Source organism: Aquarana catesbeiana, linkage group LG06, assembly GCF_042186555.1.
Source record: "Aquarana catesbeiana isolate 2022-GZ linkage group LG06, ASM4218655v1, whole genome shotgun sequence".
NCBI lineage: Eukaryota > Metazoa > Chordata > Amphibia > Anura > Ranidae > Aquarana > Aquarana catesbeiana.
In genome coordinates, this window is record NC_133329.1 from 262,582,516 (window position 1) to 262,602,082 (window position 19,567).

The 19,567-nt window shown below is 40.0% G+C and overlaps 1 protein-coding gene across 3 annotated transcripts in view; it reads right to left on the reverse strand.

Moving 5' to 3' along the window:
- TRAK2 (trafficking kinesin protein 2) overlaps positions 1-19,567 on the reverse strand; it is a 105,445-nt gene that overhangs the window by 68,097 nt on the left and 17,781 nt on the right. For 2 of the 3 annotated variants that reach the window (XM_073633271.1, XM_073633270.1), the window contains exon 2: positions 2,570-2,814. In XM_073633271.1, the coding sequence (XP_073489372.1) occupies positions 2,570-2,606 (37 nt within the window). In that variant the 5' untranslated portion in view covers positions 2,607-2,814. Of the gene's footprint in view, positions 1-406; positions 427-2,569; positions 2,815-19,567 lie in introns of those variants that run through there. The other variant, XM_073633272.1, reaches the window with a different exon arrangement.

The following is a 19,567-nucleotide window of genomic DNA, read 5'->3' on the forward strand; positions in this document are numbered from 1 at the left end:
GTAAAACAAAAGGGGTTGCAACTGTTATCGGGACAGGAAGACACAGACCCTTCCACATTCTAATAAAAATCAGTATTTGGCTGTGTTCCTGTTGGGAGAGATTTTATACGACTTCCTGTGCTGAGAAGAAGTGAAGGGAAATCTCAAGAAAGGGGGAACATATAACAGCAAAAACAGAGTGGTTCTGACTCTTTCCTAAACTAAACATTTGTCTGGCTGTTTGGGCTGGTGCATAATATGACACCTGTATGCACCACAAAGACAAAAGTTATTGCATGGTAAAACAAAACACTAGTATTGCATAGAAAAATGCGACCGAAAAGAGGGTTATCGTTGTTGGGCTGAAAAAAAAAACAACAAAAAAAAAAAGTGCTGATAATGGCTGCAGATTTTGCTGTGATTTTACCTTGCTTATGGTGTGTTTTTCATAGGTCATAGAGCCGTTGCGCATGGTCGCGATGTCCGCCGGCAACCTGCAATCGCTCCTGAGAGAGACACAGAACAAGAATCTGTCAATTTAAACAGACAGATCCCCATTCTGTCAGGGAAGTAGAGAGAGATCTGCTGTTCCTAGTAATCAGGAACAGCGATCTCTCTCCTCCTCCAGTCAGTATACTGCCCCCACAGTTAGAAACACTTCCCTAGGGAACATTTAACCCTTTGATTACCCCCTAGTGTTAACTTCTTCCCTGCCACTGAAATTTATACAGTAATCAGTGCTTATTTTTAGCTTCTGATTGCTGTATAAATGTCATTGGTCCCAAAAAAGTGTCAAAAGTGTCCGATCTGTCTCCCGCAATGGTGCAGTCCCACTAAAAATCACAGATCACCGCCATTACTAATAAAAAAAATAAAAATACCATAAATCTATTCCCTATTTTGCAGACGCTATAACTTTTGCGCAAACCAATCAATATACGTCTATTGCGATTTTTTTTTAAATCAAAAATATGTAGAAGAATACATATTGGCCTAAACTGATGAAGACATTTTTTTTTTAGTTTTTTTTGGGGATATTTATTATAGCAAAAAGTAAAAAATATTGTTTTCTTTTTCAAAATTGACGACATTTTTTGTTTATAGCGTAAAAAATAAAAACCGCAAATACCACCAAAAGAAAGTTCTATTTGTCGCAAAGAAAGGACGTCAATTTTGTTTAAGTACAGCATTGCACAATTGTGCTTTTGTAAATTAAAGCGACGCAGTGCCGTATCACAAAAAATGGCCTGGTCATTAAGGGGGCAAATCTTCTGTTCCTAAAGTGGTTAACATTGCTTCAAAAAGTGCCGATAATGGGCGAAAAAAAAAATCCATATTCACTTAAAATCATGATATTAATTAAAAAGTCGAATATAATATATATATATATATATATATATATACACATATACATACACCACACAGAAGGTTAAGGACCGCATAGCTCGTCATAAGTACTCCATTCAGGACAAATTAGTTAAACTTCCTCTGGCTAGACATTTTGTTGAGCGGGGACACACGGTGTCACAGCTAAAATTTATGGTGATAGATGGTGTCACCATAAATAGACGTGGTGGGGACAGAGAAAAGTCTCTAAGAAAGAAAGAAGTGGGTTGGATCCATTGGCTGGATACACTCCAGCCGAAAGGGTTAAATTCTGATTTTGATTTGTATTTATTTTTATAGTAAAAAAATTTTTTTTTTTTTTTGGTGGTCAATGCCATTAATGTAATTTATATTATTTATATTATCACAATTAACAGTGTTTACTTTCTCTATTTTTTTTTTCATTTTTTTCACATTTATCGGTATCTCGTGCAATCAGATTGGTGCTAGTTGTGGTGTGTACGGTCTAATACAGGGATTGATTATGCACAACCTGTTGAGGTATAGAGAGGGTGCATAGTTTAACATGCAAGATATAGGTATCCACTGTAGATCATATAATAAGGGTTAAATCTGCACGTATAAAAATATATACCTTTTATAGATGTGACATTTTAATATTTTATTTTTCATTTTTTTATTTTTCCGTTTTAATTTCAGGATTTCTGTGTCCATTTTCCATGAAGTGTGAAATCTTCTTTCTACCTGTGACTTTGATTCCTAAATTGTAAAAAATTGCATTCACATCTGATGATAATTGTATGTGTATGTGATAACAGATTCGGTTAAACATAAATGATCATTTGATTGATTTCAGATGATTAGCTCGTTAATTGATTGTTCATTGAGTATATATAATGCTATATGTATATTCATTAGATAGGCATGATCTTCTGATGAAGGGCGTTATCTACAATAGCCCGAAAACGTTTATTATGTATGCCTGATTTTATGGATGTCGTGGTGATGTCCTTTTGAAGATTTCAAAATAAATACGGTTTGTGCAGCAATCCCTTGTTTTTGGATTTTTTCTATGTATAAAATCTCCCTGTTCTCATTCAAACACAGATGGGCACAGCTAGTAAAACAATAGTAAACATTTGCTTACAGGTTATATAAAAATAAGCTGCAATGGAACATCTTCTATCTTGGCATTTTTGTAATATTCTGGTAGAAATGTTTCCTTGTTTTGCATTGTACCTACCATTGCCCGGGGCTTTATCTCCACATTGAATATTCATGAGTTATTTTTCGGGTTCAGGTGGCTGATTCTAGCATCTGCTGTGATGTCCGGTGAGCATTGGCTCTGGATTATAGTTTAGCTTTAGCAGGGAGGCAGAAAGCGGTGAGACTTTGGTAATCTTGGATTTGGTTGTGAACACATTTGCAATAGACACACGGGCTGGCTCAGGGCGAGTGCTGAACTTCACCTTTCTTTCTTCATGTCACCTAAAGGAGAAAACATACTGTAATTCTGACTCACATATTTAAGCGGAAGTCAAGCCAAAAAAAAATAATTTCAATCTGTGAGAAGGGGTCGGAAACTCTATTATGTTATTTTGCTCCTTTCTTAGGAAGTTGTTCTTGATGGCACCAGTGTCTGGGACAGTAACTGAGAATAAACCACCCCCCTGGGGACACAGACACAACTAAATGATGGGCCCTCCTAGGGAGATTTAGGACCTGTGATGATAATCTTCTATTTGCTTCTCTTCCTACAGGTCTACGGGAATGTATTTTTTTTTTTACATACTGTAACCAGTGCAGTACAGCGTCATCATATGGTATGGCGGTGAACAGGGATACTGACTGGTGGCAGTACGGTATATGTTAATGCCTAAGTCTTTTTCTGACATTTGTTGCTTACAAGTTAAAATCTGTATTTTTTGCTATAAAATCACTTAGAACCCCCAAACATTAATATATACCTATTTATTTATTTCCAGCAGAGACCCTGGAGAATAAAATGGCGATCATTGCAATATTTTATGTCACACTGTATTTGTGCAGCGGTCTTTCAAATGCAATCTTTTTTTGGAAGAAATACACTTTCATGAATTTAAAAAAAAACAAAAAAGTAAAAGTAAAGTTAGCCCAAGTTTTTTGTATAATGTGAAAGATGATGTTATGCTGAGTAAATAGATAACTAACATGTCATGCTTTAAAATTGCGCACAATCGTGGAAAGGGGACAAACTACCGTACTTAATCTCCATAGGCGACACTTTAATTTTTTTTACAGCTTACCTGTTTAGAGTTACAGAGGAGGTCTTGTGCTAGAATTATTGCTCTCGCTCCAATGATCGTGGTGATACCTCATGTGTGTGGTTTGAACACTGTTTATATTTGTGGGCGCGACTTACGTATGTGTTCGCTTCTGGGCGTGAGCGCAGAGGGAAGGGTACGCTTTTTTTTCCTATTTTACTTTTTCTTTTTACCCTGTCCCTTTAAAAAACAAATTCTGATCACTTTTATTGCTGTCACAAGGAATGTGAACATCCCTTGTGACAGTAATAGTCAGCGACAAGTGTTCTTTATGGAAAGATCTGGGGTCTATAAGAACCTAAATCCCTCCTTTGCACTTAAAAGCATTCAAAACGCCAAGTATAGCTGTTTTCAATGCTGTCATTTTTAAAAATTTGGCGCATTTAAGTCTTCTGTAAACCAGAAGTGATGTCATGACATCACTTCCAGGTTACTAGATCCGATCGAAGCCGATTCTGGCTTTGTTCACGTATTCAGCCAGCAGACGTGGCGGCTGGTAGCTCGGGCCTCCTGCTGAGACGGGAGAGCCTGGTTGAGCCACGGAAGGCCTGCTCCCGCTGCTTGGGATAACAGCCAAGCAGCTTCTTAGTCTCATCAGTTGTTATCATGAGAAAGCTGACCGCCGGCTCTAAAAAAAATGGTACAACTCCCTCAAGCCCAGGCCGCACATTTGCGTTACATCGGCGTGAAGGGGTTAAAAAATAAATAGAAAAAATACATTTTTTAAAAATCTTTAACTTTTTTGTTACTTTTTTTGGTTGAGGGGGTGATCTGGGATTTTTTTTTTAATACTATGATTGCTGTTACAGCGATGATCACTGTAACAGCACTGCGTTAAGTTTTGAATACATCCATAACCGCTTTGATTTACTATTGTGTGCTGTAATGGGCTTACAGCTATCACATGATACAAGGTGCTGTGATTGGCCCAGGTACCAAGTGATAGCTGTGGGACAATCACAGCATCACTATAGCAAATGCAGCTGTTATGAATGAAATTCATTCATAAGGCTGCATTCACACTACAGCGTTTTGAATCACGGGCAGATTTGCCATGAATCTGCCCGCGATTTGACAGCGCCGATGTGTGAATGACAAATTGCAATTGTGAGGCTCGCATTTGAGATGCCATTCATTTGAATGACACCTCAAATTGTGGTGTGGGTCTGCCGCGATTGCCGCAATTGCAGCACGACAATTGCGGGAGACCCGCACCGCGATTTGAGGTGTCATTCAAATGAATGGCATCTTAAATATTTTTAGATAGTGATTTTAGAAGCTGAAGAACCACATGAGCTCCCAGTTCCCTCTGGTGTTATTTACAGCAATATTTCAGTAAATGTTTAGCTTTTAAATTGCTGTCAAGTCTGAATCCCTGGAGCTTTAATTAAGCATGCAAACTGCCAAACAATATGAAATCATGTTCTGTGCAGCACAGGTATGAACCGGCTTTTCAACTGTGTTGTCAGGACACCAATTCTTATATACTTTCGCTTGTGTAACTTTCCATGGGAAGCATTCCTTGTACTGTTACAATAGCCCTCAGCTACCACAGCAGATACAGGAAAAGCGCTCATGTTTATGAAGTATTGTACATTTTTACTGTTGGCAAGCAACCCCTTCCATTATTGGAAAGCCAGTTTCAGGTCTAACATATTAGATCTTATATACGATGGCCAATGTGTTAAAGATTGAGTGCTTCTTTTGAAATAACAAATACAGAACTTATCCTGGAGCGAATCTGTGACAGAACGATGTAAACAGAGATGCAGGTCTGGGACAAATGGTCCAATCACAGTAGAGCTGCACAATTCTGAATAAAATGAGAATCACAATTTTTTTTGCTTAGAATAACGACTCTCTGCGTAACATCACCTTTTACATTATACAAAAAATTGGGCTAACTTTACTGTTTCGTTTTTTTTTTTTTTAATCAGTGTATTTTTTCCCAAAAAATTGCGTTTGAAAGACCGCTGCACAAATACGGTGCGACATAAAATATTGCAACGACATTTTATCTGCTAACAAAAAAAATATATACAGTATAATGTTTGGGGGTTCTAAGTAATTTTCTAGCAAAAAATACTGATTTTAACTTGTAAGCAACAAGTGTCAGAAAAAGGCCTAGTCTTTACAGCGGAGCTCCACCCAAAAGGGGGAAGTTCCACTTTAAGCACTCCACCCCCCCAAATATGCCACATTTACATGTCATTTTGGGGGGGGGGGGGGGACAGATACCTAGTCTTGACAGGTACCTGCTCCCACTTTCGCTACGAAGTTCTCCTCTCGCCCTCCCTCCTTGCAATCTTCTGGGACACGTCACAGGTCCCAGAAGATTGCCTGACCAATAGGGAGGCGCTGCATGCCTTGCGCATGCGCAGCCGGCTGTGAAGCAGCAAGCTGTCACAGCTGGGTGCTCACACTTGCAATGCTGGCGCCGCAGAGAGGCTGAGCATTGTTGTGATAAACTTTGCCAACTTTTTGTTTTTGACAGCTGTGAGCAGAGAACTGCTCTGCGCTTGTTACATGAATTACATGATCGTGAGGGGGGGTTGAATCGAGATCGTGATTTTTTTAACGATTAATCACGCAGCTCTACATCACAGGTAAATAATTTTTATACTTTAAGGGCCGATTCACATCATGAATCACACGGGAACATGCTGTGCCTTCCTGTGCAATTAACATACGATGCGGTTGCAGTGCGATTTCAGACCATTCGTTTTAATGGGCTGAACTCATCCCTGACCGCACTAAAAGTAGTAAATTCACCATACTACTGTACCAGTGATCCGGTGCAGGCAAATGCATTGTGTTTGTGACCTGCATTGGGGGTGTCATTACCACTGACACCCACTGCACGATCAAGTGCATTTTGAACGTGGTGCGGAAAACACGGACAGAACTAGTGAAAAGAAACTTGGAAAGTTGTAATCTAAAGATCTGAGCTATAATCTGGGCCTGTTATACCCCATTCACACTTGTAGGACTTGTGATACGACTTTGGAGATCAAAGTTGCATGACAAGTCGTTCCCCATGTTTTCCAATGATGATCATTCATATATGTGCGACTTCAAAGTAGTTCATGCACTACTGTGGTCCGACTTTCATGCAATTTGAGGGCCATAGACTTCAATGTTAACCCTCAAAAGTTGCATGAAAGTCATATCTGAATGTTTTACATGCAAACAGTGGGTTCCGACTTTGCAGAGGGACAAGTCACATCCAAGTCGCACCCATCCGAAGTTGCTTTAAAGCTGCACCAAAGTTGCAGTCCAAAGTTGCGTAAACGGAGCCTTACGGCTAAATGATTCTCAAACTATAATCTAGATATGCTATGGCTAAATAATTCAATTCACATTTCTGCAAGTGGTTGCCGCTGTAGGACCATACTTGTTCCCACACTTGCAGAAAAAACTGCGCTGCCACTCAGGAGAAAAACTGAGCTGCCACGCAGGAGTCGCATTGGGGGTACCATTAATTCTAATGGTATCTTCAAACACTGGGAACCGCATTGCATTATGTGGCTTCCCTGCAGCTGCATTTTCTGAAAGGGTGCAAGGAGCTTTTCCCTGCGTTTTCAGTGGATACAGCAGTCTACTCAAATGAATGGGCTGCTGTGCACAAGCAAACGCAGCCACAGGGAAACGGCATAGTTGTCAACTAAGCTTAGGGTAGTCTTCCATTGCATTTTCCTATATCCAACAAAATGTAAAATGTTTTCATAAGCATTCATCCACAGATCTGCTGTGTTGATGAAGCCTACTCAGTGGCTGGATATGGCCATTCACTAACCAAGTCAGTTTAACTGCCATTCCAATTCTGGATTTCATATCTATGTAACAACTGTCACAGTATAACAATTCTCAAAAAGGGAATCGCCAATTATTATACTGATAATGTATTATTGATCTGATCAGAGACAAATCACCCATGTCTTTGCAACACTTGAGTGTTCAGCATTTTACAGATGAGGACTGTAGCCTAAAATCCCCATTTGCCACCAAGTAGGGGCGCTCTTGCACACCTGGGTAACTCTTTGAAGAAAGATACACAGTGGATCACTTTTCAAAGAGCGGGTACAGGGGCAACTGTCAGGCATTCATGAGGCAATGCTGCCGCCTCCTGTGTATCTGTTTTTCTTTTAACAGGCTTTTTGAATGGGAACACGGCTCTGTGACCACGAGCTTAGCATTTGGCAGTGACACAGCCTCATTCTCTTGAAGATGTTGTGTTTGCTGAACATATCAGAGGGGATCATTTTTAAAGCCAAGCCTCATGGCTGCAGTATTAATACACCCCCATTCAGCTGCCTAAAAATCCAGCTCGCCTATCCTTGACATCATTTTTTAAGTTTTCTCCATAGAAAATAAACAGCTAAACTTGAACCAGTAGAAATATTATTTGCTTTGTAAAATGTTTTCAGAAATACATATCTCTGCTTTGGGCCACAAAACATTTGGCACTTGCCCATCATATAACCATTACCACATTACACAGCATAAGAGATGTGGACATTTTTGGATAAATACGCAAATACTTATGTCTGCCTGAAAATGCAAAGCAAATGTTCTCCATTTATAACCGTATTAAACGTCACACAAATTTGGATCAATTTATGATTCCTAGGAAAAGGTCAGTTTATAATCTAAAAAGGTTATTACCCGTCTGGTGCCAGTTTCATATAAAAGGGTCATAAAAGTCTCAGAGTTCTTATCATTGTGGCGATTATAAACAGTACTTTATTACTGTGAATGGCCTACAAGTGGAATTATTTGCTGTAAAGAAAACCTGTACACTGAGCAGAATATGGGGATTTTAATCACCAACATCCCTGTGAAAATGATAGATGTGTGGCAAACACCAGTTGTGGTGGTTAAACAATTTTCAGCATCTGACACTTCCAGGAGTGTCAAAAGCTTTGGTCCCCCTCTGTACACTGTGGTTCTACCTGTCAGCTGCTACGTTATTACATGGCCATAGTAGTGACATGGGGGTTAGAAGATTTTCTGGCCAACTCAGCGGATTTCAGTGGAATAGGTGGCAGAACAGCTAAATATGAACTCTTTTCTTTAAAGGCAGCACTTGTTAACCACTTCCCGCCCGGCCCATAGCAGATGACGGCCGGGCGGTGGTTCAGTTATCCTGACTGGGCGTCATATGACGCCCGCGGGAGCGCGCATCGCGGCGATCGGTGGAGCGGTGTGTCAATCTGACACACCGCTCCACCGATCTTCGTAAAGAGCCTCCGGCGGAGGCTCTTTATCACGTGATCAGCCGTGTCCAATCACGGCTGATCACGATGTCAATAGGAAGAGCCGTTGATCGGCTTTTCCTCACTCACGTCTGACAGACGCGAGTAGAGGAGAGCCGATCGGCGGCTCTCCTGACAGGGGGGGTCAGCGCTGATTGTTTATCAGCGCAGCCCCCCCTTAGATCACCACACTGGACCACCAGGGATCGCCACTAGGACCACCAGGGAACGGGGCAACATGTGGATGGCCAGGTATGTACCCCATGGGCATCCACATGTGCCCAGTCAGTGCCCAATCTGTGCCCACAAATGGGCACTGATTGGCACCATTATTTAGCAGTGATGCCCAGCAATGCCACCCTTAGGGGCATCAGTGCCATCAGTGTCAGTGCCACCTGTCAGTGCCACCTATCAATGCCACCCATAAGTACCCATCAGTGCCACCCATAAGTACCCATCAATGCCACCTACGAATGCCCCTCAGTGCCGCCTATGAGTGCCCATCGGTGCCACCTATGAGTGCCCATCAGTGCCGCATACCAGTGCCAACTATCAGTGCCCATCAGTGCCACCTATCAGTGCCGCCTATTAGTGCCCATCATCAGTACCCGTCAGTGCCACCTCATCAGTGCCATCTCATTGGTGCCACCTCATCGGTGCCCATCAGTGCCGCTGTATCAGTGCCCGTCAGTGCAGCCATATCAGTGCCCGTCATTGAAGAAGAAAACTTACTTATTTCCAAAAATTTTTAACAAACAAAGAAAAACTTTTTTTTTTTTCAAAATTTTCAGTCTTTTTTTATTTGTTGCGCAAAAAATAAAAACCGCAGGGGTGATCAAATACCACCAAAAGAAAGCTCTATTTGTGGGAACAAATTGCGACAGCGCTGAAAGCTGAAAATTGGCCTGGGCGGGAAGGTGTCTAAGTGCCTGGTATTGAAGTGGTTAAAAAATATTTCAGTGACTATGCTTTTAGTGTACATTACACATTGTATGCATAGACACACTGCATAGTTTATTACAAAATATTATTACTGTTTTACAACATAGGTCTCTTCCCAGAGCAGAGATTACAAACTTACTGTACTCTATAAAGATGTGCAGAACATATACAACGTTGTTTACAACTATGTTGTTATATAGTTTACTATTTACAACATGTTGTTAAAGAAGAACTCCGGGGGAAAATTCTATTTTCTCATGCAGTAGGGCTGTGCCAGCACTGCATTGGTTACCTGCTCACTTTTGTCTAAGCGATTGCGGAGCGGAGACACCCAACTTAATCTGCTGATCCTCCGAGCGTAAGACTGGTTCCTGCCACTTTTGTCCCCCCCCGTATGCTAGCGGTCTTGTGAATGGACTGTTCCTGACGTCATCATGCCCATAGACCAGCTCTGGAAGTGAGGACGGCAGAAATAGTCCACTGCTGGATGTGGGGGAGCACGGTGTTCCAGAGTATCAGGTAAGTATAAGCTACTCCTTACGCTTCTAGACAAAACTAGCAGTTTATCCATGCAGTGCTGGGAGAATAAACATTTTTCATGGAGTTCTTCTTCCCTCAACAAGTACAGTATTCCTAATGAAAAAAAAAAAATCTATCAACAAGCCTACATACCATTATCTTCATCGAGAACTTATTTGTTCCGGTCATTAAACATCTTTTATTTTGTACAAAAAAAAAATTAATTAAAACATAATAGATTTGATAAAACAGTTGCAGGGTGGATTTGATTTATCATGATTTAAATCACTAGCAAAAAGGCTTGATTTAAAAGAGTAACTGTCATCTCTGTCTCGCTGTTGACTCATCAACAGTTTAATTCACTTTAATGGGACGGCTGGTGATGCGGTGGTGAGGGACGTGATGGCAGCAGGTGAGTGGATGCCCGTTAACAGGCGCTGCCGTGATGGATCTGAAATGACAGGTGCTCTTAAAATGTAAGGACTCATTCTTGCTGGTAGTTAGAATCTTTAATACTTGCAAACAAGATGAAGGTTTCCTATTTAGAATAATAAGCTGTCAGGTTAGTAAAACGGCGATATCGGAACCGATTCAATCATACAGTTTGTAGTGTACACAGATTTGCAAAACAATATTCCTGAACTTTGTTTTATCGTATGGTTACTGTGACATTATGTGAATGCATCAATGCAGTGCATGTTATTTCAGCTTGCAGAGCTTGGATTCATTGAATGAGTTTACCAAAAATGTAAATATTGCAGAATATACAGCCTCATGCTACATAACTAAGCTTCATTTCATGCTGAATAAACTAAATTATTAATGTATCTTAAATAGAAAACTATCTTTAGATTTTTTTACTCCAAAGGCATTTTATTAAAATACATTTGATAAACAAAAAAAATAAAAAATTTTAATGAAAAAAAAATAATAATTGATTCATATCCACCCTGAATAGTTGTGCAACTATTCTGCAACATAAAAACATATTTTCTATCCTATAGGGCCTCTGCATTCAGAAATGTTATGTTAGAACAACAGTAGCTTGTAACTGGAGAAAAGCAAAATGTCCAACAATTATGGAATGGGTATGTGAGATGAATGAAATGCAATCCATGGAACAAAAGAATAACTTCAAAGGAAGCCTAAATAATTCAAATGTAAAAAAATAAAGTAAATTGAAAAAATGGACATATGGCGCCCTTGGATGCAATCCTGCACTTTTCACGTATTCTCTGAGACTTTCTATATACTTATACTTTACATTTGTTATCATAGCTGTTATAATTATAATTGATTGCTTTTGTCTCTCCTTAGAATATTTATCAAGCTCCTGAAGAAGCGATTTTCGCAAAACATGTAGAGCTTATGAATTTATTTGAATGATATTATCTATCATAGCCATACATACCTCATATGGCATGGTTTTCAAAACTAATATCCATATAGGAGAGGTTTAGCTGTCATTGTAATTAGTTTGCAGTATTTTAAATGTCTTTTATCTTTGTGTATTAATTATTAATAATAAAGTTATCATTTATTTTTCTACGATTGGTGCCTGGAAAGTCCATTTTTTCAATTTCCTTTATGTAATCAAACTAATGTTTAGGACGTGGCACTGCGCTACCTTAGGCTCCCACAGTTCCATCTTGTGTTGGCGCTTTTTTGTAACTCTTTGATTCAAATTTAAAAACATGGCAACAATGGGAAAAATTTCAGGCCTCATTATATATTAAACAACATTTATAGATTTTATAGATCGGACCGTATCCTACCATTTCTCCACCCCCCCCCCTTTTTTTTCTGTGAAAGGGTAGATGATTGAGGTATGAATGTGAATAAATATGGATAAAATAAAGAACAGATAGAAATAGATATGAAAAGCAAATAACAAGATGAATAAGATCTGAACAATTTTAAGATGGATGTATAGACTGAGATCGAAATCTTTTGCATGTGTAGATTCTATATGTATGTATTTGTATAAATGTTTTTTACTAAAAAAAAATAAAACGACATTGAAAATGGAAAATGTTATGTTCTAGGGGCTTTAAAGCATTATTAAACTCAAAAGCAAACATTTATTATATTGCAACTTAACAAGTCTTAGATGTGATGGCTGCATTAGTTTTCTTTTTTATGCATTTTTTTCCCTTATATATTTTCATCTGGTGATCTGGCCAGTAAGACTGTTGTTTTTCAATAGAACAAGCTGTCCTGCAGATGTATCTGTTACAGGGATCAGACAAACCTTTCAACACTGGCAGGGGTGCCAACAATGATCAGATATCATGGATATCACCCTCATTATTTATACCAATTTTTCTTCCACTTCCCTTCTCCCCCCCTATTTGGCCAGTCACATCAACTCATTTTACATTATGTTTATAGATTGTCGCATCTGCTCCTGAAGATTGGAGGTTAACCATGAAACGCATCGAGCTATATAGATGCCGTCATTACGTTTTTAATCCAAGAGTGATATCAAACAATATGTACATTATTATGTTGGTTTCATTGGCCTACACCAAGTTGTCATGGACCATTGAAGCCAAACTTCAGCTGCTAGTAAATCTAATACTACCCTCACTTACTAACAATGCTACTGTCCAAATGTGCCCCGTGCTTCTTCATCCAGAGTGGGGGCACTCCAATACAGGAGGTGTGTTACTGGCCAGATCACCAGGTGAAAACAAATGGGAAAAAACTAAAAAAGAAAACAAATGCAGCCACCACATCTAATTTGGATTCAGATTCTGAACACTTTATTAATCTCAAGGGAAATAAATTATAGGTTGCCAATGATTAGTAAGGTGCAATATACTGTATTACAATTTTGGTTTTGGCTTTAATACTGCTTTAAAGTGAAGCTCCACCCAAAAGGGGACGCTCTGATTGTCTACCTCCTCCCCCCTTCCCTGCCACATTTGGCACCTTTTGGGAGGGAAGGGGGAGACGGTACCTGGTTTTGACAGGTACCTACCTCAACTTCCGGCTCAGTTCTCCCTCCCCCTCCTTCCCCCAAAGCCTTCTGGGACACTTCACTGGTCCCAGAAGACTACGGCCTATTCACAAAGCGCAGCGCACTTCGCACATGCGCAATACAAAACTGGATGTGAAGCCACAAGACTTCACTGCCGGTTTCCCTTAGTCAGAATGGTGGCACCAGCACCCAATAGCTGATTGAAGACCTCGGGTGGGGACTTCACTTGATGCCTGGACAGGTAAGTGCCCTAATATTAAAAGTCAGCAGCTACAAATACTGTAGACTTCATTTTTTTTTGGGGGGGGGGGGGCCTGGTGCACCGCTTTAAGTAGTTTTAGCACCATAAATGCCTGTTACATGATCTGTGAATGGGGGGGGGGTCACAGGATCGCCTCCTTTCACAGATTATGTTACAGTCAGTGTAATCAGTGAAAGAACTTTTCTCAGTGGAGGAGAGGGAAGAAGAAGGTGTGTCTCCATCATATCATCTTTAGTGCAGCTGGGCCCAGACACCCAAAGCTCTTAACCCGTATAGCCCCAGAGGTTCAGAAGCAGGAAGAGGACAGGACAGCCCTGCAGTGAAGATTGCTTAAAAAAAAAATCCAGCAGACTGCACGTTGTGGGATATACTTCATTGCAGGCAAGTAATGGAAATAAATCTGTAGCTAAAGTTTAACTTTAAGGTTAATGGGAGTGTGGCCAACCTCACTGCATGTGGCCACAAGAGGTAAATCAACCACACGTTTAACAGAAGGATAGTGCAAAAGATGGACAAAAGGAAAAATTCTGGAAAGTCATATCAGCTCTATGTTCACAGAGGAAAACATGAAGCTTTCAGAGAAAAGAACACCTACTGTGAAACATGGAGAAGGATTGGTTATGTATTGGGGTCTCTTTGCTGTGCCTGGCGGGGCACAATGAAGCCTGAGCAATTCTGAGTTGGCCTTCTATAAGCAGGGACTACAATACTATAATAAATATTATATATATATATATATATATATAGGGGAAGGAGTCTGAAGAAGTCCCCCTTCACGTGAGAAACAGCTGAAGCAACTTGCTCAAGAAGACGGGGCCAAACTACCTGCCCATGCCATTTTAATTGTTCTATTATTTACAGTTTTTCAACAATTGTTTTCTATGTGTTCTGGTGGTGACCGGAGTCTGACAGTTCTGTAACATGCCGCTCACTACACAGTGTGTATTCCTTTTATCCATGTTTGTTCATTATTCTGCACATAACATCTGTGCCTATGATACCCAATCATAAAGAGAACAGTATTTCTTATCTGTCAGACATCAGCAATAAAGGATGCAATTAGAGATAACAGAAAACGTTAATGTCTGTTTAAACATTAAATATTTCACTATTCATTAAGTTGCGTATATCGTATAAAAATTCCTCAGTTTAAAAGGGACAGAAGATGGTTTCCTATATTCAAAATTCATACTACTGCTCATAGGAATTTACAGCCAAAATGAATACAGCTTAGCCAAGCAGGTTGGTATGCCAATATACCTTTTACTAGTAACAATCCATAAACATTCCAAAGACAAACATGAGCATTCAGCTGAGCCAAATGTTTGCATTTCATGGTCGGCTCATGCAGCGCAGGGATCTTGGGTAGATATTCTCAATGGTCATTAAAAGAAGAGACCCTGTCACCAACCTAAAAAACTGCAGGCGATGACCGTGTTCAGCAGAAGTATCAGGATCTTTGGATGTCCACACAACCTGGAGTTTTTGCAGGTAAATATTTAGAAAAAAAATAACGTGCGCTGTCCCTTTAAATCCTATGGTGAATAATCAAATCAATCCTGAACGAATTTCATCAGTGAAATTCATAGTGCAAAAAATACAGATATAAAATCGTGCAAATTACGCATTATATGAAACAAACATTGTGCAATAAAAGCAATAGTGCAAATCAAACAAATAAATGAAAATGTGCAAAATAAATTCAATTGATATTGGTAATAAAAATAAATGAAAGTCTCTTAATTCAAACAAGTCCTTGTATGAATACTGGTAAATATATTATATATATTATTTTTCTGTTTTATATATACACTTTTCAGTAATTTCAGATTTAGATGCACAATTTTACGCATTTTTTTTTTTTTTTGCACCGATGAATTCAGTTCAGGATTAATTTGATTATTCACCAGAGGATTTAAAGAAACATAGCACTTTATTTTGTCTAAAAATGTGCTGTTGGCCCAGCGTCTGGGTTATGAAAGTTGCAGCAGTCCAGCATTTATTTTATTATTTTTGAGCCAAGATGAAGATTTTTCTTTACATTTTCAGGTAAATAACATGCATAAAATAAGTTTGATTCTCATTCTCAATTTTTTCTCAATTTTATTAGAAATTTGGTGGAATTAGTGTTCTGGTAACAGGGTCCCTTTAAAAAAAAATAAAAAACACGTTGAGAGTTTAAATAAAATTTGGATAAAGCCATGTGTCCAGTGTAAGGTAACTGCCCAAACTGATATAACTGGATTATCCTTATTTTATTTACTACCAACATTCTATTTTTATACGACATGGCTGAACAAAAATTAGTTTATTATTAGTTTATATTTTCCCATTGAAATTTAATTTCCTCTTGCAAGACAACATTGTTTCCCTTCCCCTTTTGGCTCAAAATGAAAAAGGAACATTTGAACAATGACAATGACTGGTTGTACACACAAAAAAAAAAAAAACGGTCATAGAATGGAATGTTTTGTGCAAAGCAGATACATAAAACAGACTCATAATTAAGGAAGTACAAAGTGTATTAACCCATAACAACCAGCCAGGAATCATCTGTTACCTGAATAAAGCATAGGTGCTAGGGGTCATTAGACATAAAGACATGGTCACCGTCTTATTAAAACCGTGTGAAAATATAAAGCTTGATTTATAGCATATATACAGTCTAAATGTAAAATATTAACTGCTTAAGGACCGCCCCCATAGCACATTTTCTGCTACAGGGCAACCCTCCTGTGCAGAACCACATACATATACGTGATTCTGCACTTCCACCTAGGGGGCGCACACACCCCTGCCAGCCCGCTACTGTTGTGTTTACTCACAGAAGAAGCCAATCTGCAGGTGCTTGGGCACTGGATGTCCGCCGGCACCCGCTGATCGTCAGGCAGACACACAGAACAGAGATCTGCCTATGCAAACAAGGCAGATCTCTGTTCTGACAGTGAGGAAAGGATGGATTTTGTGTGTGGAATAAAATCCACCACTTCCCTGAGTAAAAGCAGCACACGTAGTACAGTAAAACACTGGCTAGGCACACAACCCTTTGATCACCCTAGATGTTTATCCCTTCCCAGCCAGTGTCATTAGTACAGTGACAGTGCCTATTTTTTAGCACTGATCACTGTATTAGTGTCATGGGTTCCAACAAAGTGTTAAAAGTGTCAGTTAGTGTCCGACTATCTGACGCAATATCGCGGTCCCACTACAAGTCGCTGATCACCGTCATTACTACTATAAAATAAATAAATAAAAATTCCAGTATATATACCATAGTTTGTAGATGCTATAACTTTTGTGCGTGTTTTATAGCAGAAAGTTAAAAAAATCTATATATTTTTTTTTAATTGTTTTTGTTTACAGCGCAAAAAATAAAAAAACCCAGTGGTGATCAAATACCCCCAAAAGAAAGCTCTATTTGTGGGGAAAAAAATTCTATAAATGTTATTTAGGTACAGCGTTGCATGACTACGCAATTGTCAGGTAAATAACTCAGTGCTATAGAAAATGGCCTGGTCATGAAGGGGTGTAAATCTTCCACAGGTCAAGTGGTTAAAAGAGAAGTATGGATTCACAAAAACACAACAGTAATTGGGTATATGCAACAATAAGTGTCATGTGTACATAAATGTCTATGCAGTATTGCAAAAAGTTCATAAGAGTCCAATAGAAGTGTTCGGGATAACTTCCCGCTGATCTCAATTTACCAGATACTTCAGTCTCTTCAGAGGTGCTGCATCTCTAGACAAACAGATTAGTACAGCAATCTGAGTGTAGTATATTTATGTATTTATTGTCGGGAAAAGACAAATGGCAAGTGACATTGTGACAGGTAAAAATCACTCTCAGCACATACTAAGAGCTTCAAGCGGACAGTCTCACAACATGGAACCTCAGACCAGAATAGAAACACTAGGTGGATGAATGGCACCTACAGGACCAAGAGAACACACAGGAGGGCGCCAAATGTAGTGCGAACCTTCAGTCATTTTCTCAACTTTCCATCTAATAAATCTTCTGCCCTTGTTTTAACTTTGGATAGTAAAACATTTTTTTTTCTGCCAGTAAATAATTTATACAGCCCACTTCCTGTTTCTTGTATGGTAAAAAGCCTTATGAAATCATGCACAGCTCTCTCTCTCACTTGAGAGTTTGCCAGGAAGGGAGGGGGAAGAGTCATAAGAGGGACAATGAGAGCTGCAGAGCTGGAGGTGTGCCTCTGTGTCTGTTTAAATCCAGGAAGTGAACAGGCAGCAGCTTCAGCTGCCCATACTTAAAATGGATGCAGCCAGACTCAATGGAGGGAGATTTCTGCAGCAAATTTGGCAAGTACAGAATCACAGTATATATAAAATAATATGCAAAGTGGTTAGTGGAAAACTTGGCAAATATGTTTTTATTACAAATTATGTGAGTAGACTGCAGTTCCTCTTTAAATGTACTGAGCAACACTAATAAATTGGAAACTCACATAGGAAAAAGAAAAAGCACTTCGTGCCAACAAATACGTTAATATACTATACTCAGATTGCACCCTGCTGTACTTATCTGTTCACAAAAAACAAACATACAATCTTACTGAGATGGCTGCAGAATGGATCCAATGCTGCAGCTATCCCCCGCTGGCTCCACACCAAGAACTGAGCAGTCAAAGACTGCTGACTGCTCAGTTCTCAGTGAGCAGAGAGTCGTGACTATCAGTCACCACCCTGTGTTCTGCCCCTCCAGTGCTCACCGCAGCACCAGACTGTGGAAAATGTCCCAATTTGGACATTTTCACAAAGTGAAAATATCCAAATTGGGTACAAAGTGTCAATATTTTGTGTGGCCACCTTTTTTTTCCCAGCACTGCCTTAACCCTCTTGGGCATGGGGTTCACCAGAGCTTCACAGGTTGCCACTGGAGTCCTCTTCCACTCCTCCATGATAACATCACAGAGCCGATGGATGTTTGAGACCTTGCTCTCCTCCACCTTCTATTTCAGGATGCCCCACAGATGCTCAATAGGGTTTAGATCTGGAGACATGCCTGGCCAGTCCATCACCTTTACCCTCAGCTTCTTTAACAAGGCAGTGGTCGTCTTGGAGGTGTGTTTGGGGTTGTTATGTTGGAATACTGCCCTGCGGCCCAGTCTCCGAAGGGAGGGGATCATGCCCTGCTTTAGTATGTCACAGTACGTTGGCATTCATGGTTCCCTCATTGAACTGTAGCTCCCCAGTCCCCAGACCATGACACTCCCACCACCATGCTTGACTGTAGGCAAGACACACTTGTCTTTGTACTTCTAACCTGGTTGCCGCCACACATGCTTGACACCATCTGAACCAAATAAGCTTATCTTGGTCTCATCAGACCACAGGACATGGTTCCAGTAATCCATGTCCTTAGTCTGCTTGTCTTCAGCAAACTGTTTGCGGGCTTTCTTGTGCATCATCTTTAGAAGAGGCTTCCTTCTGTGACGACAGCCATGCAGACCAATTTGATGCAGTGTGCGACGTATGGTCTAAGCACTGACAGGCTGACCCACCACCGCTTCAACCTCTGCAGCCATGCTGGCAGCACTCATACGTCTATTTCCCAAAGACAACCTTTGGATATGACGTTGAGCATGTACACTCAACTTCTTCGGTCGACCATGGCGAGGCCTGTTCTGAGTGGAACCTGTCCTGTTAAACCGCTGTATGGTCTTGGCCACCGTGCTGCAGCTCAGTTTCAGGGTCTTGGCAATCTTCTTATAGCCTAGGGCAGTGATGGTGAACCTTGGCACCCCAGATGTTTTGGAACTACATTTCCCATGATGCTCATGCAGTCTGTAGTATAGTTGAGCTTAATGGGAAATGTAGTTCCAAAACATCTGGAGTGCCAAGGTTCGCCATCACTGGCCTAGGCCATCTTTATGTAGAGCAACAATTATTTTTTTCAGATCCTTAAAGAGTTCTTTGTTATTGTGTGTCGAGTTATTTTGAGGGGTCAGCAA